We start from the raw sequence: 25081 nt of genomic DNA, 5'->3' as shown, positions 1-25081 counted from the left end.
AGAAGGAGGATAGGAAAGAATATGGATCTCTCTCCTTCTCTCTGTGTTCCTCCTCCTCTCCTCGTTCACATTCCTCTTCTTACTACTACTACTATCTTTACACCTGAAGAATATCTGGAAAACACTGGAAATTAATCTATGCATTGTCTTAGCATATATTTTTTTTTTCCTCAAGTTTTTCCTTCCTTAAATTATGCTAAATATTAACAAAGAGAAACTGGGATGGAGGAAGATTCTGCAGTGACAATGTTATTTTCACTGGGAATCTTCCACGACCTGTTTATGCTGGTGCCAAGGTCATAAATAGCAGCTCCTGTGGCAAGGGTGTCTGAGCAATGAGAGCCAGTCATGTAAATCTTTGTGTGGTGGAGGTACTATGTCTGTGTTACTTCATTTGTGCCTGCAGAGGGTTTTGGGGGATGGGTCTGTGTGACTGTGGTCTTGGCAGGGTGGCACAGGGTAGATGGGGCTGGTGAGTTGGAGTGGTGCTGGATGAATGCTGAGTAGGATGTGGGACTGCAGTGCTCAGATGGAGAGGGGTTGTAGGGCTCCAGGAACCTAGACAGGTGCATGGGGATCTACTCTTGAGGTACCATAAGAAGGTATCAAGGGAGTGAGGTGGTGGTAATGACAGGAAGCAGTGGTGCTGGTGGCACAAAACTCCTCTCCTGTGATGATGTAGGAGCACTCCACTTTCAGCTTGGAGGGCTGAGACTGGCAGGACCTCATGGCTCCCAAATCAACCCTCAGAACTAAGGCAAGAGTTAACCAATATTCTTAATCTTTCATTCCTCTTACAGGTAAACTCTGAAACTCCCTGACTGCTTACCAATATATGCATTTCTTACCTACCTATGGCTTAAACTCTTTCAAGAGGGAGGTTTCAAGACACTTTTCATAATTTGGATAATCCTTTTGACTGTACTCTTTAGGAACTGGTATCTTCAGTGGACCTTTATTTTATGCCTGTTTGTTGCCACTGACCACAGCTCCTCATATTCATACACATTATCCATGTATGTGAAAATTTGTAAGAATAAGGCCCAGATATCAAGATTTATTAATCCATACTGACCTTCCCAGTGACATAAGAATGAATAGGATTCTACAATATTTATATAATATCCCACATGTGAAGAGGGTGGTACAATTCAACAAACCAGTCAAAGTATGTATCTGTAACTTGTGGAGTACCAAGATAAATCAAAGTCATTAATGAATTTGCTTGTTTACTTGCCAATTACAGCAATGGTAGAAAAACTGTCACCACAGATTCTTATTGTCAGTCTGTAGGTCTATCAATGTATCTATAATGTACCTGAACCTATGTAATTAAGAAATGTATGTTACCAATTTAACTACATAAATATTATGAGAAAGCACTGTACCAGCAAAATAAGAATAAACAACCCCAGCATTTCATATATTTTGATAATTTGGTCAGTAATTACAATATCACCAAAATACTGACAGGTTACTAAACTGTCAATCTTTAACAACACCTTTCTAATGAATGTCAGCAAGCTACCCATTCTGAGCACATTTTTCTACCTGTGCTTTAAGTTCTGCAGCACTATAACCAACAACTACCTTGAGGTCCAACACAAAACGGTAAACAAACTTCTTTCCTGCTACTTTGGCAATCATGTCTCCTTCGTAGTAGTACCTGCAAAAATTACAAGGTGGTAAGTTACCTTGAGTAGCTTGAGGCCATCATGCAAGGCAGTGTATTAAGTGAAAAAGGGTTTATTAATTCTCTAAGTCAAGTTTTTCATACAAAGGTAAAAACATTCTGATAGTGATGCAACTAAGCAATACTCATGAAACGAAAACTAAACTGGATATATGGCAACACTGAGGCAGAACATATTAGGTCAAATCTTGGATATACTAAATAGGAACATACACACCTAAGAGCACGTGAAAGTTTGTCGTAAGTCATGTTAGGACGGCCCTTTCGGTGACCCCAAAGGGCAGCTACAGCCTCAGGCTGATGTAAACGAAATTCTCCGCTAATTCCTGTACCCCACCATGAGATGACCTTCACCAGCTGAGACAAAGGATAACATAGTTATTGTTTCTCTCTTTGAGAGAGAGAGAGAGAGAGAGAGAGAGAGAGAGAGAGAGAGAGAGAGAGAGAGAGAGAGAGAGAGAGAGAGAGAGAGAGAGAGAGAGAGAGAGAGAGAGAGAGAGAGAGAGAGAGAGAGAGAGAGAGAGAGAGAGAGAGAGAGAGAGAGAGAGAGAGAGAGAGAGAGAAGTATGATGATGTATTCCTAGCCTTTATGGATAAAAAAGCTTTCAACAAGGTGTAAGCAAGAATGAAAGCACCAGGAAAAAAAATAATGAGGTCAACAAAGTTTTGGAGCAAATCATCAAATAAAAATAAACAGACAGTAATGATGAACTGTCAGTGGTGGATTTACTGTTTATCAGAACTGAACCTGAAACCAATGTATGCCTATTTGACTTTTTTAGATGGCTCAGAGTACCTAACTTTACGAAAGCTGTTTTAATAAAGGACACAATAATGATGTGCAGGACAGGGAGATAGTTGAGTGGCAGCACTCAAAAAATGCACAGGAAGGAGTAGAACACCAGTGTGGGGGATTGCATAGTAAAGACCATTCATTATGGCTATCTTTTTCCTTTTTTACATGACCCTCCTCTCTCAGGTTTGCCCATAGAGTTTCCAACACAGAAGATAGGATTGGAACATTGCAAAGCACTGGCTCTAGCAACAGAAAAGATGCCACAAAAGGATGTCATAAAACTGGAGAGATGGAGACTGATTTTTTATTTACTTTCCTAAGTTGCTATTTGTCAATAACCATTTCCCTTCCACATGGAGACAATGTCGTCAATTGTACAGTCAATGGCTGAGGGAAAGCTATTATTACACATCTGTACATATTCTCTCTCTCTCTCTCTCTCTCTCTCTCTCTTTCTGGTTTATGTACAAGGATACAGAATCTCACCTTGGGCTCTGTCAAAAGTTCCAAAAGGAACTGCCATAATTGTATTGGTTGTGGTACTGATGCAGTTACTCCTGTTGCTGATGTTAGAGATGATCTCTGAATTTTCTCTGATCTTGATGTGGCCTGTAATGAGAGAGAGGTTTCCTTTTCAATATTGCATGAATCTTTCTTACTTCCAGTGGGAAGCACCCACTTCAAAAATAAAGATGAAGACACAAATAAATAAGGAAATTAAGTTATAGAAGAATGAATTCCCAGTCCTTTTCTTCCATTCATCTTACTAGACACAATGATTGTGACACAAATAACAATAGTACCTACCTGGCTGGTCTGCTGATGGACAGAATGCTGAGGAGCTGGAGGCAGTTCACATACAGCTATGAAGAACAAAGATATATATATATATATATATATATATATATATATATATATATATATATATATATATATATATATATATATTATATATATATATATATATATATATATATTATATATATATATATATATATATATATATAATATATATATATATATATATATATATATATATATATATATATATATATATATATATATATATATATATATATATATATATATATATATATATATATATATATATATATATATATATATATATATATATATATATATATATATATATATATATATATATATATATATATATATATATATATATATTACAATAACATACATATATCTTTTATTTTCAAGTTTGTTTTATTTACAAGATAGTTTTGTGAAAAAGTGTAGATGATTATTATTTAAAATCCTATCAAAAAATATTTTCATTATTTTTCCCAATACTGGTATGTGAAATCACAAAGTGAGCAGAAGACACAGGAAGACTGTAGCAAAGCAGCTGTGGCAGAGCTGATGCATGCATCCTCCTCCCTTTCCCTCTGTGAATGTGATCCTGGCCAGTCTTCTTCCCACCCTACATTTTCCCCACAACGAAAGTTTCTAGAATGTCACTATATGTCAGACAACAGATTATGAGAGAAGACTTTCCTGAGAAAATATTCTAGCAAGGTAATGCATGGCAGGAAAAAAGCATGATGCCCTTGGTGGATGGAGGAAAGGTAGAAAATTCACAATAATCTTTTTATTTATGTGAAGTTTGCTATCATTCCAAGTCAAGAGAAGACTGCTGTGCACATGGATATGTGAGAATATATTACATTTTATTTATTTATTTATTAATTTTTATATTTGCTATAAACAATTCCCTAAATCTCATCAGCTGTGGATTCACTATCCAAGGTAATTCTTGGGTACTACATGCTAACTCCTTAACTAACAGTAGGACTAGAGTGCTATACTGTATATGGAATGGTTCTTCAAATATTAAAGTTAAAGGAGACAAGAGCAAACAAAGACAATCCATAACCTTAATAATCAAATGTTAGCTGTGCACTAAAACAATATAAAATAGCCATACATATGAACATAAAGACTCACCAGCAGCACCTGTCTGCTTGAGCAAGTCACGATGGGTCACAAAGAGACTGTCACCAGGTCTGTCACCAGCATGGGTCAGCAGAACACGATGTTGCAGCAGCTGCGATGGAGTGAGTGTCATCATCTGAGCCCCATCAAGGTTACCATGATGGTGATGGTGTGGAGCTACCTCAGGAAAATGTTGCCTTGCCCATGCCAGCCACACACGTACATGGGCTGCTGTCCACTGCCTTGGGTCTACCAGCATAATCATTATAGTGATTACATAATACCAGGACAGTTTTTTTCAAAGATACTTGTATAGTACAGTACTGTGGCAAATTAAGTGGTCAAGTTTGGCAAATCCCAATTTGGCAGTAGTTTTAAATTATTCCCACAATTTTATTTTCATAGAGATAAATTGCACTCTGATGGTTCCTGACAAAAACACACACACACACACACACACACACACACACACACACACACACACACACACACACACACGTTTGAATCTTGCATCCTCTGCCATCACAAGTTTTGCATTTTGCCACCACAGTGCCAATGCCAGCCAGCTTACTATACAAGTAAATTGTAGGCTTGCAACATGTGCTCAATCTTTACTGGAAGTCATCAGGTACATCACATGAATGATATAAACACACAATAGCAGGGTAAACACACACCACTTGGCAGCAGTGGCTGTGACACCGAGACAGAGAGAAGTCATGGGAAAGCACCAGTGTCACGTGGTGGTGGACAGCAACACTAAATGTTTCTTTCAGGATTTATGAATACTGTACAGAAATAATAATAATAATTATTATTATTATTTTTTTTTTGGTGGACTGACATAACCTTGAATATGGCATAATCCAGAACTGATGAAACCCAAGACCTTTCTGTATTTCATGATTGTTTTAGATAGTTACACTATATGGGAAAGTTGTATGAGTTTTCCTACAGGTCCAATCCTTTTTAATTCACTTCCCATTCTGTCAAAAACTATATGGGAAAGTTGTATGAGTTTTCTTACAGGTCCAATCCTTTTTAATTCACTTCCCATTCAGTCAAAGCCTTAACTTTCTACTTTTTCATAGTAAGCCTTAACTTTCTACTATTCATGTTAATTTGCTTGAGGTTTTTAAATACCTACATTCAAGAATTGTTGAGGATGGAGAAATAGAGGTAGAGGTGACAAAAAATGAGTGAAGCAAGATAGATGTGGTATGGAATGAAATGAGTGTTTAGATCCAAGTAACTAGAGATCAGTGCAAATGAAAGGCTGTTTGAGGGTGTAGTAATACTGCCAGCACTGTGCAGAAATGAAACATGCAACATAGGAGAAGGGAAGATAAGATTGAAGGTGACAAAAGTAACAAGTACAGAGTAATAAATAATGACAAACAGAGAACTACTATTGAAAGAGTTGGCTGATGGAACACAGCTAGAAGTGTTATGATAATTTGGGTTTAAAGAGAGGACAAACAAAAGTGATTGTGATAGACAACAAGAGTGAATGGCGAGGAAGAAATGCAAGTTAGAGGTTAAGGTCAAAACTGCAAATGGAATGGATAGGCAGCAGAGAGAGAGAGAGAGAGAGAGAGAGAGAGAGAGAGAGAGAGAGAGAGAGAGAGAGAGAGAGAGAGAGAGAGAGAGAGAGAGAGAGAGAGAGAGAGAGAGAGAGAGAGAGAGAGAGAGAGAGAGAGAGAGAGAGAGAGAGAGAGAGAGAGAGAGAGAGAGAGAGAGAGAGAGAGAGAGAGAGAGAGAGAGAGAGAGAGAGAGAGAGAGAGAGAGAGAGAGAGAGAGAGAGAGAGAGAGAGAGAGAGAGAGAGAGAGAGAGAGAGAGAGAGAGAGAGAGAGGTGTGACAAGAGTGAATGAAAAGCAGTGGTAAATGAACCTACTTGATGTAGCCTTAAGGGCCTAAATACCATGTGGACAACACTGCAGAGCTCTTGTGTCTATGATGCATTCATTTAGTCATAAGGAATTGCCCCTCCTCAGCATGAGTGTTAGTTTGGTAAATGGATAGATTATTAGTTCTCTCTCTCTCTCTCTCTCTCTCTCTCTCTCTCTCTCTCTCTCTCTCTCTCTCTCTCTCTCTCTCTCTCTCTCTCTCATGAAATATACTATATGATAAAAATCCCTCTTTCTTTTGTTGCTGACAAAGCTTCCTAACTTCCTTTTGAACAACAATCCTAGACTTTTCGTGCACTTGACACACACCTCGAGGCATTTTAAGAGCCTTCTGTATTCCTCGAAATTCTGTTGACACCACCCATCGTGTTGGCTTTGATCTCTCTGGCGGGGCATCCTCTGTGGGAGAAAACATCACATGGAGAGAACACAAAGAATAAAGGAAATGAGGTATGGAAAGGGGAATGATTATCCAAAGGACTGGAAACACTGGAAACATCACAAGTAGAATATTTGGAAGCCACCCAGAGGGAACACTGGAAAGGAGAAAGATAAGCTGACAAGCACTTAAAAAAAAAGGAGGAAGTTGCTATAGCTGTCTCTCCCAGGGAAACACATACAGTGGGGGGAGTGTGAGGATGCTGCAGTCTGCTGCTCACCTTGCTTTTATCTTCTCTGTTTCCTTTTGTTTCAATAACAGAGTGCAGTTACAGACTGCACTCTAAAAGACAGTCTCTCTCTCTTACTACTGACACTATACTGCACCAGTACAAAGATCTACATATAGGGGACTCTCAATTTACACAAGCCTTTCTTAAAACAAATTCAGTGTAACACAATTTAAAATACACTGAATCTAATTGCATGGATTTTCTTGAGAGAATGAAGGTCTGTCTCTTCTAGACCTGGACTGAGTATTCTTCTGTTCAGAGAATGGGCTGTGGGTGATATCACAGAAAATAGGAAGGAAGATAACATGTATTTTCTTTCATTCCCTGAACAGGTGGGATGTATTATGTATGCCTTCTGAGTGAATGAATGGGTTCAGCAGTAATTAGTAATTATGAGTTGAAGTATGACAAATAAACACCTTCATAATTTTATAGATATGGCAAATTTACTTAAAAAGATAGGACATTACCAGCTTGACTCAATTCTATAAAAATGCAATTAAATAAGAACAATTAAGTGAACACACACACACACACACACACTCAGTGGCTGGTAGTGGCATCCCTGCCCATCACTCAGCAGACTCAGGTTTGCCCCCTTGCTCAAATTGTGAAGTAGCCAATAACTCTCCTCATTGAACAAAAGTATGGCATGTGTAATAAAAACATTAAAATTGTAACCCACTTGTTAATTTTATTCTCAATTTTCTTCCTGTTAAATGTTTTGCAGTTTCCAAAATGGTTTTTTTTTTTTCATATGAATAATGTCAAATTACTTTTTTTTAAAGGTCTAAGTACATTACTCGTCCATCTCTTTTCTGTGCCTTACCACTTGAGTAAAAGCTTTGTAAGCTGGTGATCCATGGCCTTGCTTTTCTAAAATCTTAATTGATTATCTGCCTTTTACTATCCCTTCTTTTTCTTAACATTTAGTTCAATATTTCTTAAATTATTTTTTTTATAGATTTACAGACCAGACAAGTCAATGATACTTGCCTATAATCAATTCTCTCTCTCTCTCTCTTACTCTCTCACCTTTGGCAACTTCCTCTTCATTAACCTCTTCTTCACTAGACTTGAGGACATCTACAATGTCCAACACTCCACCTTCTTCATCAGATCTAATAACAAACTGAACCTGTACATGGCCAGTCCTGGTGCCACACTGATCTTGTAAGGTGTCCTGAGAATCCATCTGCCAGATGAGTATTTAGTGAGTTCAATGTATTGTTCTCTAATTTTTTTTTTTGGGGGGGGGTTAGTAAAATTATGCATCACTAAAAATATACTTGATATTGAGCCATGATTTTAATTCTGACTTACCATTTGCAAAATGAAAGGCAAAAAGGTAAATCAAATTAATCATAAAAATAAGGAAATAAAAGTAAACAGTGATTTTCGAAGCAATTCAACTATGAATCCTCTAAATAATACAAATTTCGGTAATTACCAACAGAGGTGTACCTACCATCAACTGACATGTAGTAAGAAATAAATCAAGGCTGCAGCTGCCCCCACAAACTTCACACAGGCTATATGAATGAGTAGGCTCCACAAGAAAGAAATTCAAAAGTTATCTCTAGTATTTTCCAAACTTGTTATTCACACAACTACAAGAAAAGTAAATCAAAGTGATTTAACAGTTACCCACTTGATATGGGGACACATTCCATATGACTTTAGAAAGTTTTAATGGACAAATAGAAAACAGCTGCTTTGTCTGCTAGACTAAGTCTACCTAAGCTATAATAAATGAAAGAAAGAAAAAAAAAAATAACACCCACCTGCCTATCTCCAAGGACAGTCACTCTGTGGTTGGTCAAGTCAAGAGTTAAAGCTTCTCCAGCATGAGCCAAGAGGTCACTCATTGTTTCTCTGATGTCAACCTCAATGGCATACACTTGGAGAGGCATACTGGAGAGAAAAAAGAAATGACATTAGTTTGTGCAGCACACTGCAAATAGTGCCTCTCACTGTCTGATACCATTTTTCCTCACATACCAGTTGACCCCTGACTTCTGGCCGGGAAATTTGTAATTAATGGTATATCTTGTATAATGGTCCACCATCTATATGAAAGGCAGCCACCTCTAACAATTGCAGAACATAATAATTTACTAACATTGGAGTGCTGTGCTGGTAATGCAAGGGTATGTTACAGTATTACTATTAAATCAAATCAAATCTCTCCCCTCCCTCTCTCTACCCCGTCTTCAGGATAGTGCAGGTGAGGCATATAACTGCAGCTTACGTAAGGGGGTAGACGCCTGCCGCCGCCAGCAGGTTGGGTAGGTTGAAGGTGGTGATAGAAGAGGACAATGCTAAGTAGTGGACAAGGCGAGAGTGGAACTGTAGACACTACAGTAGGAATTGTTCTACGATCTCCGGTGTATTCCTGCACTGGGGTCAGGTCAGGGTCATGGGCCAACCACAAGCGGTGAGTATTGTGTGACCCAGGCGAAGGCGAGTGAGAGCAGCATCCAACATCCAGGACTGTTTTTTTTTTTCTTTTAACCACGACTACGGAGAGGAGTTGCTCTGGTACTGTTCCATACAGGTGATATGTAGTCCGCCGGCGAGTATGCTGTCCTAGGTTAAGTGGCATGCCCAGGATATGAGGTGTCTTGCAGTGAAGAGAGAGGGAGAGTGAGCGGTCTGTTTACATCTGATAGGGCCATCTCGAGAGGGGTGCTCTGCCTCATCTAATAACAAACGTTGTAAACCTCAACCCCGCCCTCCTCTCCCGCTCCCTTCCGTGAAACGCCTCATCTTCCTGATCTACCAACTGTCATGATGAAGAATGACGTAAAATTAGGGGAAGTGAAGCAAAAACTCGTGATTAATGCCACAATAATGAATAATATTTGAACTACATCGATCACTCCCTTTGCAAAGATAAGATAATTCACTTCTCTTCAAATCAATGTCCTTCGTTGTTTTCTTCTTTAATCCTATAATCATCTTTTTTTTCACGCCCTCCTTTTACCTAGGATTAGGTGATATTTGGGGGGCAACGACTCAGTACAGGGCGCAACTGGGGCGCATCGCGAGTACATCCACCCCAAAAGTTAGAGCGCATCGACTTGGAGACGATCAACCAGCTACAAGTTCACTCACACGTACGTGTATTCATATTCTACCCGATACACATATGCTCATGTCCTCACCTACAGAGCTGCTACGTATACGCGTTCCTAACAATAATAATAAAAAAGGCTCGAGGGAAGACGAGTACGGGAAGAGAGATGCTTAAGGAAGGATAGGAAGAGTGAGAGGAAGGATTCTACATACTCGTATATACTTTCCTTAGGTGAGAGGCTTTTGAGTGCATAAATCTTGTTAATCTGACACTAGAACCGTAATAAAAACACTAAAAACCGTTTCACTTCAAGTGTAGAAACCTTGCTAATCTATCAATAGAACTATAAAAACATCCATAAAACTTGTGTGTCACTTCAATTGGAGTCATTTGAACAAAGAAGTTTTGTTAGTCTGTCACTAGAACCGTAAATACACACTTTAAAATCCGCGACACCAACTAGAGTCATTTTAAATGCAGAAATCTTGTTAATCTGTCACTACAACTGCAAAAACGCACTTAAAAACCCATGTGCCATATCAACTAGAACCTTTTTATGTAGAAATCTGTTGATCTTTCACTAAAATCGTAAAAACACTTAAAAACCCTTGTCACCTCAACTAGAGCCTTTTGAGTGTAGAAGAAACCTTGTTAATCAGTCACTAGAACCGGAAAAGCACACTTAAAAACTAGTGTAAATTTAATTAGTCTTTAGAAAGTAATGGAGCTGCAATACAGAAGTGTTTCAGAGTAAAGGGCGGCTAGGGTAAATTCGAGCCACAAAGTGATGGAGCCAGTGCGTGCCTTTTTTCCCCACTGAGTCTTCCACCTCTTGTGATCCTTGGTGGATTAACTCAATGGCATATAAAAGCTTCCATATGAAAGGCGGCGGTTGACTTACAGGAAGGCAATCAACTAAAACAATTCACAGCTTTCGGTTGTGCACCTTCCCCAAGCCCTGTACAATGAAAGATAGCCCCTCCCCCCCCCCCAACACACACACACACACACACACACACACACACACACACACACACCACATCTAAAAACACTTAGAAATATCCGAAAAAAACAGTGGAAATAATGATAAATATTGACGAAGAGACTGGATGGGAGAAAGGTGCCAATCTGACGAAGTCACAGCTGATGACGTCACCGCTGATGTCACAAAAATCGTTAAATTATATGCATACGTATTTCATCTTAAAAATTACCCCTTGAAAAAACGCAGCTACATCCGAATGCTTTACATATTCTGACAGGTCACATACTTTAACTAACACTGTGAATATAAAAAAATTTGAAGCTTTAATAACATTAAAGATATATAAGGAAAACAATCTGAAAAATCTTGGAATCTTGACTCCATTAAAACCAATGGAATGTCCATTCATTTTGACTTAACAAAAAAAAAAAAAAAATAATAATAATAATATGAAAATTTTTTTCAAATAATTCAAAGTTAATTAAAAGCAGAAATAAACAGTTCACTGACAGAAAAGGTAAAAACACTGGTGGAACATTAACACGATTAAAAACAATTCTACAGTCCACGAATTTGATCTAACAGGAGTGAAAAATACTTTAAAAATCATGAGGTATTTTTAGAAGCAATAAGAACTTAAGTATGGGCTAAAATAAAAAAAAAATTAAAAATCTAGAAAAAACGACTATTTAAAAAAAGAGCCAAACCCCACCTACTTATTTACATATAAACTACGTCAAAGTCAAAATATTTCACGTAACAGACATAAGGAAAACATTCAAAAAGTAAAGAAATATTTTTAGAAACCATAAAATCTTACTTACTAGTCGAAATAAATAAGTTTCGAAAACAGAAAAAAATAATATTGGAACAGGCTGGGACAGGCATATCCAAGATGGCGGCCTTAATGATAGCAGGGCAGTGGAGTGAGACGATCGCCATTTTGTCATACATAAAACTTAAACTAGACAATGGCGGATAAACTTAAACAGCAGATATGAAAGCTTCGTCATGTGGCTCCGTTTTGTGACAGGATTGGCTTGATTGGCTTAAAATAGTGAGAGATGAAACAGATAATGGCTGATAAACAGGGACCTGGGGTTGTCATTCCCGGATATCGTAAAGCCCCCAGGTGAGAGAGAAGACCTGCCGCTACCTCAGCCCATCCCTTATCTATCAATGAATAAATAACGTAATAAAACAAACAAATGAGTAATAATGCTCAAATATACAATTAAAAACGCTAGAGCCCGCTCAAAAGGTAAACAGTCGTAAGGTTGACACAGGCGAACGTGTCAGCTGTACTCACCTTAATTCAGAAGTGGTGCCTTAGTAGTTTTGTTTTGTGGCGCTTATTCCAAGATGTTGCTAAATGTGGAAACACCAATGCCCATATGGCCGTGTTCAAAAACCTTTGCTCTCTCACCATGACAGTTTTCCAAGGTCGCAGACACGATTAGCCGGGTTCTCAAGACCATTTCTTCTTTTCATAGGGTTCTCAAGACCATTTCTTCTTTTCATAGGGTTCTCAGGATCATTTCTTCTTTTCATAGGGTTCTCAAGATCATTTCTTCTTTTCACAATGTAGAAGTTTTGTTAATCTGTCACAAGAACCGGCGCAGATGTGTTTCTGAATATGGTCCCACAAAAGGAGCTACAGTCCAGCCCACCACCTCTGCCTGCCTGCCCGCCACCGCCTACCATCACACATTGGCGTCACTTGCCTCGGGGCCCCTGGGGCCATAAAAGTTGGACATATTACCACAGATATCTAGTTTATTATTTTAAAAGAAGTCTACAATTACACTAATAGTAATACTACTACATAAATAGGTATGTGTACAACAACTTGTCTTCTACATATATAATAATAATAATAATAATATAAATCTGGATATAAAATAATATGAATCTTGGCTTCCCATTTTTCTCCCCGCTAATGTCAACCCATCAACTCAACAACTAGCACTTCAGTGATTATATATGCCGTAGTCTGCTCGGTGCAATATGCATGTTATGGTTTGTATGTGTGTGTGTGTGTGTGTGTGTGTGTGTGTGTGAGAGAGAGAGAGAGAGAGAGAGAGAGAGAGAGAGAGAGAGAGAGAGAGAGAGAGAGAGAGAGAGAGAGAGAGAGAGAGAGAGAGAGAGAGATCAAAGATAGACGGATTGATTGATAACTCACGGTATTACAGAAACAACGGAAGAGAGAGAAGTACACCGTGAGATGCAAGACTGGGGAAAAAAGAAAAAGAACTGGTATAGAATGAGATAAATATAATTTTGTTTGGCACCACAAGCATAATTGAGGTAGATAAACCTTCCCTTTGATTCTACAGAAATGTCAAAGGAGCTCAATAAACATCCTCATACCAAATTACACTAGTAAGGCTCCGACGAATATTTAAACATTTGAGGCCAATGGAAAAAATATCAAGAATGGCTGTTACTACTCCACTTCAGCACATAGAGAGATTAACCTATTAACCTTTCCTCTGATCCCACATAAATACCTGCATCTAGGGAACTTAATTTCTGGCAAGCTTCCTCATAGCAATCACTACCGAGGCACCGACCAACACCTAAACATTTGAGGCAAGGAAGGAAGATCAAGAATGGCTGTTACTACTTCACTAAATCACACACACACACACACACACACACACAAAAAAAAAAAAAAAAAAAAACACTCACTCTTTGCTCACACAGAAATATCCAAGAAACTCAATAAGCCTCCTTATAGAAAGCAATAGCGAGTCTCAAACCAACACCTGAACATTTGAGGTCAAAGAGATATATAGAATGCATGTCACTATTTCACTTTGGCTTTGCTTTACTTCAACACCCACACTCATCCCGCCGTGCATGGAGAACCGAGTGAGGCAAGGAAAGGTGCGCTGGGATGGATGATGCCTTGGTTAGCTTACATCAAGGAAGCTACTCATGCTGTCGTTCTCTTGCTCCTCTTTCCTCACTATCTTTCTAGCCACCGATAGATGATGATGATGTCTTGGTTAGCTCATATCAAGGAAGCTACTCTCGCTGTCGTCCTCTTGCCCCTCTTTCCTCACTATCTTCCTAGCCACAGATGGAGCACCGATGTTGTTGTGGTTCATTTCACACTTAAAAGAATCTTCGAAATGTTTAGACAACGACTTGTTTTGAAGCAATGGTTGCATTTCTGCCTGCACTGTGTACGAGCTGACGAATACTATACAACGTTAGGGACATATGATAGGGTTTTACATAGAAAGACGTAAGGGTTGAGTACTGTTTGTTTCAAGAATGCTTAGAAATTAGGAGTATTACCTGTACCACAACTAGAAACAGCAATGTTCTGCCTTTAGGCGTGCGAGAAAGTGAGAAAATTCTAAATCTTGGACATGACAGTATCAAGATCACCTTAATACGCCTACATAAGAGAAATAATCTAAATCTTGAATGTAAATAGCATAATGTTGAAGACGCAGGAGTTAACCGGAATAGGCGAGGCGGAGCAGCGTAGCTCATAAATCCTTGGAGGAATGACTGGCTGATTGGTGGCGAAGCGAGCGAGGGCGGCAGGTGGTCGAGTGACGTGGTGTTCCCAAGTGGTGTGGCGGAAAGGATGATATAGTACCTTCCCGTCTCGCAGTAACGGTGATTTAAGCCGTATATAACACTGTGTTTATGGCACGGTGTTCAGACAGGTACTGATGAGGTGAGTTTACCGCTACGCTTTAGTTTCTAATGTTTCCGTGAGCGGGATGAGTGAAGATAATTAAATGGTGTTGGTGTAGAAATAAGTAAGTGTTAGTAAGTGTAGTAAAAGTATCAAAGTAGGCACAGGTGAGGAGAGTGAGATGGCAAGCCGCGTCCTGAGGAGGGAAGAGAACCACGTTGGGGAAGAAGACAATGGAAATGGAATTAGTACATGGGGAAAAGAAAGAGAGGAAGACCGAAAAGATAGACTGCGTGAAGATGTAAGACGGAATGGGATAGACGAAATAGAAGACTAGAACCATACGGAGAAGACTCATCCCAGACAGCTTTTATATCTAAGGTTAGGATTAATAAACAAGGATTAACTTTAGGGATCAGTATAATTCACTTACCATATACGTAAATAGATTTAAAGACGAAATAGTACAATTTAACAAGCCAAATCCCTTAACACCCATTTTTCCATGTTTATTTATTCATTTTTTTCGTTCTTATATATATATATATATATATATATATATATATATATATATATATATATATATATATATATATATATATATATATATATATATATATATATATATATATATATATTTTTTTTTATGCACGATTCTTATTGGCACGATCCCTGCAAGTTCCTATGTATCGTGCAAACTGAGTGACACCCGTAGATTTAGCCTGGCGATGATAACTCAGTAGGCACGGCACATTCCCACCATTTTCTTTTTTTTTTTGTCAACAGTGGCTGCGTGAGAGTGAACCCTTGTCATTCCCACCCATCTGAAGTTATAATAAGTGAGAGATCTTACAGTTTATTATGAGACTGAGAACACTCCATGGCGGGCTGTTCAGCATCGTACTCCGGAGCATATTCCGAAACACTTGTGCGCCTCACCTCCACTATATTCAAAGGGATGTAGTTGAAGTTAAGCGGGTTTTTAAGGGGTTTCTGTGATTCTAGTGACAGATTATCATGATTTCTATATTATTAACAGGTGAAACACTTTTGAGAACTTGCCAAATCATCTCTGTGGCTTTTGAAAATTGACGTGGTGTGAGAGCAAAGCGAATCAGAACATTTCACACGTGACGGCGTATTGCCAGTTAGAAGTTCAACAGTTTATTAATTCTTTCACTGATACTGATATAATATATATATATATATATATATATATATATATATATATATATATATATATATATATATATATATATATATATATATATATATATATATATATATATATATATATATTTATTTATTTATTTATTTTTATTATTTTTTTCCCGTAATACCTACAGTTTTAGACACTTGTTTTTGTACTAAAGTATGCTGAATATTCGTATAGCCTAAGACACACAAAATTTATCTTTTATTCTCTCTTCACTATGTCTATCTGCCCATGCTAATTATATTGTTATAGGGTTCTGAAAGCTACCAAAAGACGAGCATAGCAGTAAAACAGTAACAGCGAGATGGCTTACAAAAGAGTGTGAGGGGAAGGGAAGAGAGTACAAAGATAATAATACCTGTGATGTTGACTAGATGAATTCAATTCACTGCACTACACGTTCACTACAACAGCTGGAGAGTCTTGAGTACCCTGGCTACCCTGGCGCTTACTTGCTCCCTGTGTCTTTGCAGCGTTAGGTCGTGTTGAGTGTTTTGCAGGCACTCCTCGTCACAGGTCAGTCTGAAGTGGCCGTAGAAAGCCGTCTCGGTGGGAACTTGATGCATGCTGGAGGTGTGACATCTGCCTGTGTGGGAAGAGGTGTTCACCACTTGTCTCGTTATTGCTTTTACTTCTCCTACTGCTGCTGCTGCTGCTCTCACTACCACTACTGCTACTGTTACTATCGCTACCGCTTCTGCTACTTCTGTTGCTGCAGTTGTCACTACTACTACTGCTATTGTTATGTCTTGTTACTGTTACTGTTGCCACTACTTCTGCTACTAATGCTGCTGTTGTCACTAATACAACAACAACTACTACAACTAGTACTACTAGTGCTTATCAGAATATATTTAAGGTATATAACTAAAAAAATCGTATTATTATTCTTTTTAAGTATATTATTACAGACTTTCCACGACTGTTTTTCTGTTGCGGCAAACCAACGATTGTTTTCGATCATCTTAATTGACAGCTTGTTGTCGGAAGGACCATGTCCTGAAACGCTTCTGCGCTGCACTTGACTACATTCAAAAGGCTCTAGTTGAAGTGAAAAGTTTTTTTTTTTTTTTTTAGGGTGTGTTTACGATTTGAGTGACATATGAACAAAATTCCTACATTAATAACATAAGAACACCGTTAACATATGAAACACTCGAGACCCCATGCAGCTATTCACCTTTTTCCTCTTAACTTCCACTAACGTCATTCCACGTAGTACATACACTCACATTCATTTACTCACTTACCTCCTCTCTCAGTCACTCGCTACTCACCTGATACGCACAAGATGGAGGCATGAGAGAAGACGCCCCTTATGACATCCGTGTCATGTATGGGCTTCACCTCGCCTGTATGGAGACGAGTCAAGTGGCGAGCGAGACGTTTAGTATGACGCAGGATCCACAGGTAGGAAGGCAAACGGGAAGCCTCCTCGCTTGGTTGTAGATTGTCGTAGAAGTAATATCTCCGCAGTTTGAAGCCAACTGGAGGACTGTGTCTTGTGCTGTGAGCAATGTGAACCAACTCGTGATGATGTTCTTAGTGGTTCGGTCCTCTTCTGTTTCTACTACTTCCAACAGGGTCTAAAGGAAGTTATGTTTTTGAAGGGTGTCTTCATGATTGTATAGTCATAGTTTAGGAGGAGCTAGTGGACGTCAGTGAGATTTTCAAGGGTGTTTTCATAATTTTAGTGATTATTATATCAGACTCTAGCGGTAATTGGATTTTCAAGGGTACCTTCATGATTCTAGTGATAGTTCACGGGCTGCCGTGGAAGTTACTGCGGTTTTAAAGGTATTTTCATGACTGTACTAAGAGTAATAATCTCCGATGAAAGTGGCTGGATGCGGTTTTCAAGGATGTTTGCATGAGTGTAATGAGAGTTAAGCAATCTCTAGTGAAAGTTATTCAGATTCACAGAGGTGATCTAATGATTCTAGTGATAGGCTCAAAAGGCTCTAATAGAAATGATATTATCGAGGGTGTTTTCATGAGTAGTGATATTTAGCAGGCTTCAGTGGAGGTTATTGACGTTTCCAAAAGTGTCTTCACTCAGTCACTGACTCACGCACCTTGCAATGAGATCATCCAGAAAGTGGGTGAAGTTGTCGTGGAGTGGTAAGATGGGCACCTCGTCCGGGTCAAAATGGGCAAGGAACCGGTACTGATGCATGTGGCGCAGAACACAGTCAGTGAAGTACACATTCTCCTGGGCAAACATCTTCTGTCGCTCCACTAGAACCCATAACCTAAGGTGTGGAGGAGTTAGTCAATAGACTCATTATTACATCATCCCTGCCGGCCAGTGCCTCCCCTGGGACTCACCTCCTGAGGTTGGGCTCGTTGACGTAGGGCGGCGGGTAGGTGTAGTCAGTGACCTGCACGAAGCCTTCTTGAGTGTAGTGACGCAACACTTTGGTGATGTTTGGGTGCACATCAGTAGTGTAGAGGAACACCTGGCTGAAGCCCTGCGCCCTCAGCAGCTCCAGCCACTCCACCAGGCGCGGCGAGAAGTCCTCGTGGTAGTAAAACAACGCCGGCCCGCACACCGCCGCCGCCCATCCCCGCACCAGCCTGCGCCACACACCACACCTTATCTTTACACCTGACCATGCTGATGGAACACCACCGCATCAGTCTGAGCCACACACCACACCTCTCTATACCTGACAGCTTTTAATGGAAGACTAATAGGATTAAATTTTCCTTAAAAATGCGGATCATGAAAGTAAAAAGGCATAACAAAACTTAGAGGTCTGGAAGGTTTGTTGTTGTTGTAATACACAGACCGAATTCTGAAATGTTTAAGTGCCTTATCTCAGCTGCTTTGAACAGACTGTAGTTGAAGGCATTAATATTCCCAAGGTCATGATTATTATTCTAGTGATAGTTTAACAAAGACAACATCATTAACATAAGAAGAAGAAGAAGAAGAAGAAGAAGAAGAAGAAGAAGAGAGAGAGAGAGAGAGAGAGAGAGAGAGAGAGAGAGAGAGAGAGAGAGAGAGAGAGAGAGAGAGAGAGAAAACACCCATGAGAACCCTTCGAAAACAGATCTAACGCATCTCACAAGACTAACGTATCTACCAAGCGAGGCCAACCAAGGTCAGCAGCGGCAAGGAGATACCATACTTGTTCCTTAGGAGGGAACTTGAGCCACCGCTGACTTACGTGGAGGGACTGGCAGGCACATTCCCGCTCCTGTACGCCGACACACCACGTTCACGCCCTCCCAACACCTGTAGCAGAACACAAATAAGTAGCCCGTATTCAGAAACGCTCTGCTCTCTCACCACGAATGTTTTTAAAAGGCTGCAAAGATGATTAGCCAAGTTTCCAAGAGTGATTATCCTGTTAAAAATGTAGAAATCTCGTTAATCTGTCACTACATAGAATCTTAAGAATCTGTGTAGCTTCAACTAGTCTTTTGAAAGTACTGGTGGTTGTAGTGGTGGCGTATAAGTGTTTCACATTTAGACTTTTACCTGCGCAAGTACCTGACGTGGAAGTAACTTATTGGTCATTCATTCTTTCTCTCCTTCTTCCAACTGGACACACAGACAACTAACCAGACAACAAGACAAACAGACAAAAAGACTCACAGACAACCAGACAGCCAGACAGACAACCAACTAGACACACAGACAACTAACTAGACAGCAAGGCAAACAGACAGAAAAACTCACTGACAGCCAGACAGCCAGATAGACAGCCAGCTAGACAGCCAGACAGACAGACACACAGACAACTAACCAAACAGCAAGGCAAACAAACAGACTCAGACAGCCAGACAGCAGGACAGACCCAAAGAGAGGCAAAGCACACGGAAAGCAAAGCAGGGTTAGCATGGCACCTTGAGCAGGTTGGCAGCTGGCGCACAGGGCTCAGACACAAGGGAGACAGCGAGGGGCATGGCATGGGTGGTGTCTGGGGGCAGGGGACACCTCAGCAGGTACGGCATCTGGCGGTCGCTGTTTCTGCTCTGATAGTCCAGGTAGTCTGAGTGTAGCAAGAAGACAAGTGGAAGGTAATCTGAGGCAAGGAAAATAGACAAACTATTCTTTGAAAACTGAAGTACCAACAAACTAAGTCTTTTCTCAGAATATTTTAATAGCCTTTTGTATGGTAATTTGTATTCATATTAAGCGAACCATTTCCTTTCAAGGCTATCATGATTTCGTGACGAGGGACTCACCCACGCTGGTTGCTTTGACAGGTAGCGGCGGCGCGTCTGGGCTAAACCAAATGTGGCACCAGGTGAGGGTTGGGGCTTTGCTTCTCGACACACCCAGGAGCCTGATGGACGCCCTGCCGTCTGGAAGGGAGAAGTAGATGTAGTACGTAAGATAGTGGACCATATCCTGAAACACTTCTGTGCCGCATCTCCAATATTTTCCAAGGGGTTTTAAGGACGTTTTTACTCTTCTAATGACAGGTTAATAAGATTTCTACATTTATTAGAAGGAGAAACACTCTCGAGAATCAGGCTATTCATCTCTGTGGCTTTTTAAAACAGTCGTAATGTGAGAGCAAAGCGTTTCTGAATACGGAGCCTGAGACAGAGAGATACGAGATAGAAAGGCAGGTAGATACATGCTCGTATACACCTACAGACAGATTTATAAGAGAGAGAGAGAGAGAGAGAGAGAGAATCTGTGTTGCTTGATAAGGTAAATAAAGCAAAACAAAACACGAGGATTAAGATTTACTTCGATTCATTAGAAAGAGAAAGAATCTTAATACCCTTCGCCTCACACACACACACACACACACACACACACACACACACACACACACACACACACACGAATATATTACCAAAAACGTTCAGAAAATTAAAGTAAGAAAAAAATACACACACACACACACACACACACACACACACACACACACACACACCTGCTTGCTCTGGGTCATAAAAGGCTGAGTAGAGGAACAAGCTGCCGGAGTCAAGGTTCACTCGCTGCCAGTACCTGTTCCTCCATTCGATGCTGCTGGGAGGGAACACGTTAAGCTTCTATGAAACAACCTGAACAAGAACTTCCTCGTGTAGTGAACAGTGGCACCTCCTCACAAACTCCATATTTTTGGTTCAGAAAGGAATAGTGGGTGTCTAGATATTAGTAGGATAGGTTACATTCATAATCCCTCAGATCTTTACATTACGGTGCTATGAATGCTGAAAAACGACGATGATGGCGGTAGAGAGGGAAAATAAAAGTAAATCGAAACAAAGCTTTCAGTGAGCAACGAAACAAGACGTCATCCGCACCTTAAGACAGTCGGCAAAAGCGAGCACCTCTTGTCCTCCTCGCCAGTGAGAAGCTCGAGGGGCAAGTTTGGGTGACGTTCCTGCAGCTCCCGGTAGATGGTGCTGTTGTCCCAGGGCACCGCGAGGCTGAGATACGGTGTGATCTTGTTGCCCGGCCAGGAAGACACAGAGCACTTGCAGACTGGCGCTGGCTCATCCTTGGTCTCTCTTGGTGTTTCTCTTAGTGTTTGTGTTTTTCTTTGGTTTTCTCTTGGTTTTTCCTCTCTTGGTGTTTGTGTTTCGCTTGGTGTTGGTGTCTCTCTTGGTGTTTCTCTTGGTGCTTCGCTTGGTGTTCCGCTTGGCGATCGTGGGGTGCCTGAGTTAAGGAGTTTCCGCTGCCAGGAGTCATGTAGTGTAATGATGAGCAGGAGGACGAGACCCAGCATCCACATCCCTCCCTTGCGCGGTCTGGTGATGAGGAGGCAGACGAAAATAAGAAAACTGGGAAGGAAACGAGGGATGGTACTTAGATTTGGGACAGTGGAAGAAAAGATGAGACAGGAGAAAGAGGCAGATAAAAATGATAGATGACAAATAGAATGACAAATTAAAATAAGAAAATTACAAAGAAAACAAGGACTAATTAATGGTTAAGTTGAGGAAGAGACGAAGAGGGAGGAAGCATATATATATATATATATATATATATATATATATATATATATATATATATATATATATATATATATATATATATATATATATATATATATATATATCTGTGATGGGACTGTAAGTGAAAATAAGGAAACAAGTGAAGGAAGCAGGGAATAGTGCTTATGTCTTGGATTGTTTGAGAAAAGACGAGGCAGGAGAAAGAGGAAGAAAAAGATGGCAAAGGAAAATAAGAGAATGAGGAAAAAACACAAAAAAATAATGGTTAGATTTGAGATAATTAAAAAAAAAAAAAAGACGAGAAAGGAGAAAAAGTTCCCCCCCACAAAAAAAAAAAAAAAAAGAAAAAAAAAAAACGGTCAGGGAATGCTGTTGGAAAGATGGATTAACACGTCACACACACACACACACACACACTCGGTATACATACACTCACCTGCGTAGTGTCATGAAGCACATCCTAGCGCACACCTGTAACAAAGGAGAGGATACAATACATACGCAGCACTCACGTAAACACCAATGACTTCCACTTGACTAGAGCCTCGTGAGGAATAAGAAAAACTTCTGTTAATCACTAAAAACATGAAAGCACATTAGAAAACATAAATAACTTTATACTGGAGCCTCCTAAGAGTAATCGAGAAAAAAAATCTTTGTCAAACCATCACTAAAAATATGAAAGCGCTCTAGAAAACACCAATAACTTTCCACTTGAGACTAATCGGAGGAAGACGCTGGAATTTTGGGGAGTGTAGTTTTTTTTTTCTTTTTTTTTTTTTCATGTACGAGGAGCACTGGCCACGGGCAACAAAAAAGAACGAAAAACCAAGGGCTACTGAGGTGCCAGCTAGGGGCGTGACTGTCTTATCCTGCGACACGTGAGCCAGTCTTCTCACCACTTCTTTTCCTCCACTTTGTCTTTTCTTTTTCAGGGACAGATTAAGTATTTTGGTACACAGTAACAGCTTCTTGGGGTTTTGCTTCGCACGTTGTCGTGCTGCACAATCTTCTTGTTTACATTATACGGATGCACTGCCTGGCTGCACGGCTGCTCGCCTCTGACTGGGCCAGGTAGGCGTTGCCGTGTGGACGTCAGTTTCTGTATGCCCGTAGGCTTTGCCCGGTGACTTGCAAAGTTCGGCGGGCTTTGCCCGCTAGTAACGGTGCACACGGCCTGCTGAGCGTGGCCACAACAGGCTTCCCATACCTGTACCGGATTAGGTGGGATGGCGTTATACGCACACATGATAATACGGAGCGTAATAGTGTGAACGCCCTCACACACACACAAACACACTCACACAAACACATTCACACACACACACACACACACACACACACACACACACACACACACACACACACACACACACACACACACACACACACACACACTTCCAGCCACCTACAGCTAATATTTACTTCCAGAACAAGAACAACAACAAACAACAACAATAATGGCCAAGAGTACCCGGAAGACTCCACACACAGACAAACAAGACGGAATTGCCTACAGACAAGACGTGCTCCTCCTCCCATAGCTGGGAAATTAGTACCACCCAGGATCCCCTCATTTCCCTTCTCTTCCCTTCCGTTCACTTAGGATTCCCTCCCTTCCCTTCAGTTAGGACTCCTTCCCTTCCCTTCTCTTCACTTAGGACTCCTTCCCTTCACTTCCCTTCCCTCCCCTGTAGACCCATTGGCTTCTCTTCCCTTCTCTAAGGACTCCGATCCTTCCCTTTCCTTCACTTAAAACTCCTTCCCTTCCCTTCCGTTTAGTTAGGATTCCTTCCCTTCCTTCTACTTAGGACTCCTTCCCTTTCCTTCACTTTATTATAAGACTGACACTGGCTTTGGACGACAAATAGGAAGAAAATCCATCTGAAAGAAAGGCCACCTAAAAAAAAAAAAAATATTGAGGACCTGTTCCCTTCCGTTCCTTTCCCTTACCTTCCAGCGTCCCCTGCACCTGGCGCCGCGCCTCCCTTCACACTGTTCCGTTTTCGATGATTTATCATTACACCAAGAGCTGAAACCTGGCAACTGTAGATGAGAGGAGAAGGATAGATAAGGCTAATATTAGGAAGCGCTCTGTTCTCTCATCAGGATTATTTTTCGAAGGCCACAGAGATAATTAGTCGTGTTCTTAAATGTGTTTTTTCTCTGTCAGTTATGTAGAGTCCATGATTAAGTACAATTATAATGAATGAGGCTCGGATTTCGAAACGCTCTGTTCTCTCATCAGGATTACTTTTCAAAGGCCACAAAAATTATTAATCGTGTTCTCAAATGTGCTTTCCTCTGTCAATAGTGTGGAATTCATGTTAAACTGTCACTGGAATCATCCTTATAATTTTCACTATAGTCTTTTTTTGGAAGTAATGAAGATATGATGTCGACACGTTTGAGATTACGGTTCAAGGATTTTTAAGAAACAACCTGAAAGAGATCAAATAACACTGACGGAGAAATATCTCTTTTCTCCAAGATGTGTGTGTGTGGTGTGTGTGTGTGTGTGTGTGTGTTATGATTTATGGACTGCAGTTTTCTTTTATGCATTTAAGTTTGCGCTTTAAGAATTATTGTCCATCGTGTTTGTTTTTGTAATTTGTATCAATTCCTGTAACTGTAATCATAAATTATCTATCTATCTATCTATCGTATCTATCTATCTATCTGTTTTTTTTTTTTATCCCTTATCAGTAAAAAAAGAAAAAGGAAATAAAATAAATGTATACGTGAATGTAACTACGGGAATGAAAATCTCGAACATGTGTGTTTTTGTGCGGCATCATTCAGGAACTGTAGCGGTTGGTGGTGGAAGGTGGCACAGATAGAGGCTGGCTGAGGATTATAAGATATACCGTATAATACGCTTCACTCTCTCACCACGACAATTTTCCAAGGCCACAGAGATGATCAGCCGGGTTTTCAAGAGTGCTTTTCCTTTTAATAATGTAGAAAACTCGTTAATCTGTCACTAGAACCGTAAAAAAAAATTCATTAAAAACTGGTATAACCTCATTTAGAGCCTTTTGAAAGTAGTGAAGGTGCGGCGCAGAAGTGTTTCAAAATATGATCCAAAGTTTTCGGCTGCAACGTGTCACTCTTTCTGTGCCTGTCTGTGTCATTAACTAACTCAGATGCTTTCGAACCTGATGTGACGTAGCAAATCCTTCACAAC

The 25081-nt window shown here is 40.0% G+C and overlaps 2 protein-coding genes across 2 annotated transcripts; both read right to left on the bottom strand.

Moving 5' to 3' along the window:
- Positions 1-1524: 1524 nt before the first annotated feature.
- Positions 1525-9515, bottom strand: LOC135111819 (DNA-binding protein Ets97D-like). The gene is made up of 9 exons (XM_064025528.1): positions 9458-9515; positions 9280-9349; positions 8813-8942; positions 8064-8223; positions 6667-6756; positions 4461-4697; positions 2976-3098; positions 2026-2050; positions 1525-1666 (listed from the first exon to the last, which is right to left on the bottom strand). The coding sequence occupies exons 1-9, from the start codon at positions 9513-9515 to the stop codon at positions 1525-1527; spliced, it is 1035 nt and encodes a 344-aa protein (XP_063881598.1).
- On the bottom strand, positions 8813-23892 carry LOC135111593 (uncharacterized). Its single transcript, XM_064025061.1, has 12 exons — positions 23848-23892; positions 22331-22365; positions 21241-21687; positions 20868-20959; positions 20164-20283; positions 19822-19967; positions 19140-19207; positions 18295-18543; positions 18042-18218; positions 17244-17473; positions 16325-16552; positions 8813-8942 (listed from the first exon to the last, which is right to left on the bottom strand). The coding sequence occupies exons 2-11, from the start codon at positions 22351-22353 to the stop codon at positions 16371-16373; spliced, it is 1734 nt and encodes a 577-aa protein (XP_063881131.1). The 5' UTR covers positions 22354-22365; positions 23848-23892; the 3' UTR covers positions 8813-8942; positions 16325-16370.
- Between the last annotated feature and the right edge of the window lie 1189 nt (positions 23893-25081).

Source organism: Scylla paramamosain, chromosome 22, assembly GCF_035594125.1.
Source record: "Scylla paramamosain isolate STU-SP2022 chromosome 22, ASM3559412v1, whole genome shotgun sequence".
In the NCBI taxonomy this organism is placed as follows: Eukaryota; Metazoa; Arthropoda; class Malacostraca; order Decapoda; family Portunidae; genus Scylla; species Scylla paramamosain.
This window is presented reverse-complemented; position numbering and strand designations above follow the sequence as displayed.

What these genes read in the sequence shown, in the direction of transcription:
- LOC135111819 (XM_064025528.1), bottom strand. Translation starts at nt 9,515, where the DNA reads ATGTTGGATGCTGCTCTCACTCGCCTTCGCCTGGGTCACACAATACTC. An exon ending in AACTTTTGACAGAGCCCAAG is followed by an intron (nt 2,051 to 2,975) that starts GTGAGATTCTGT and finishes CCTTTGTCTCAG; the next exon opens with CTGGTGAAGGTCATCTCATG. An exon ending in GAAGGTCATCTCATGGTGGG is followed by an intron (nt 1,667 to 2,025) that starts GTACAGGAATTA and finishes TAATTTTTGCAG; the next exon opens with GTACTACTACGAAGGAGACA.
- LOC135111593 (XM_064025061.1), bottom strand. Translation starts at nt 22,353, where the DNA reads ATGTGCTTCATGACACTACGCAG. An exon ending in GTGCCTGCCAGTCCCTCCAC is followed by an intron (nt 18,544 to 19,139) that starts GTAAGTCAGCGG and finishes TGTGTGGCGCAG; the next exon opens with GCTGGTGCGGGGATGGGCGG. An exon ending in CTGGATGATCTCATTGCAAG is followed by an intron (nt 17,474 to 18,041) that starts GTGCGTGAGTCA and finishes CATTGCTCACAG; the next exon opens with CACAAGACACAGTCCTCCAG.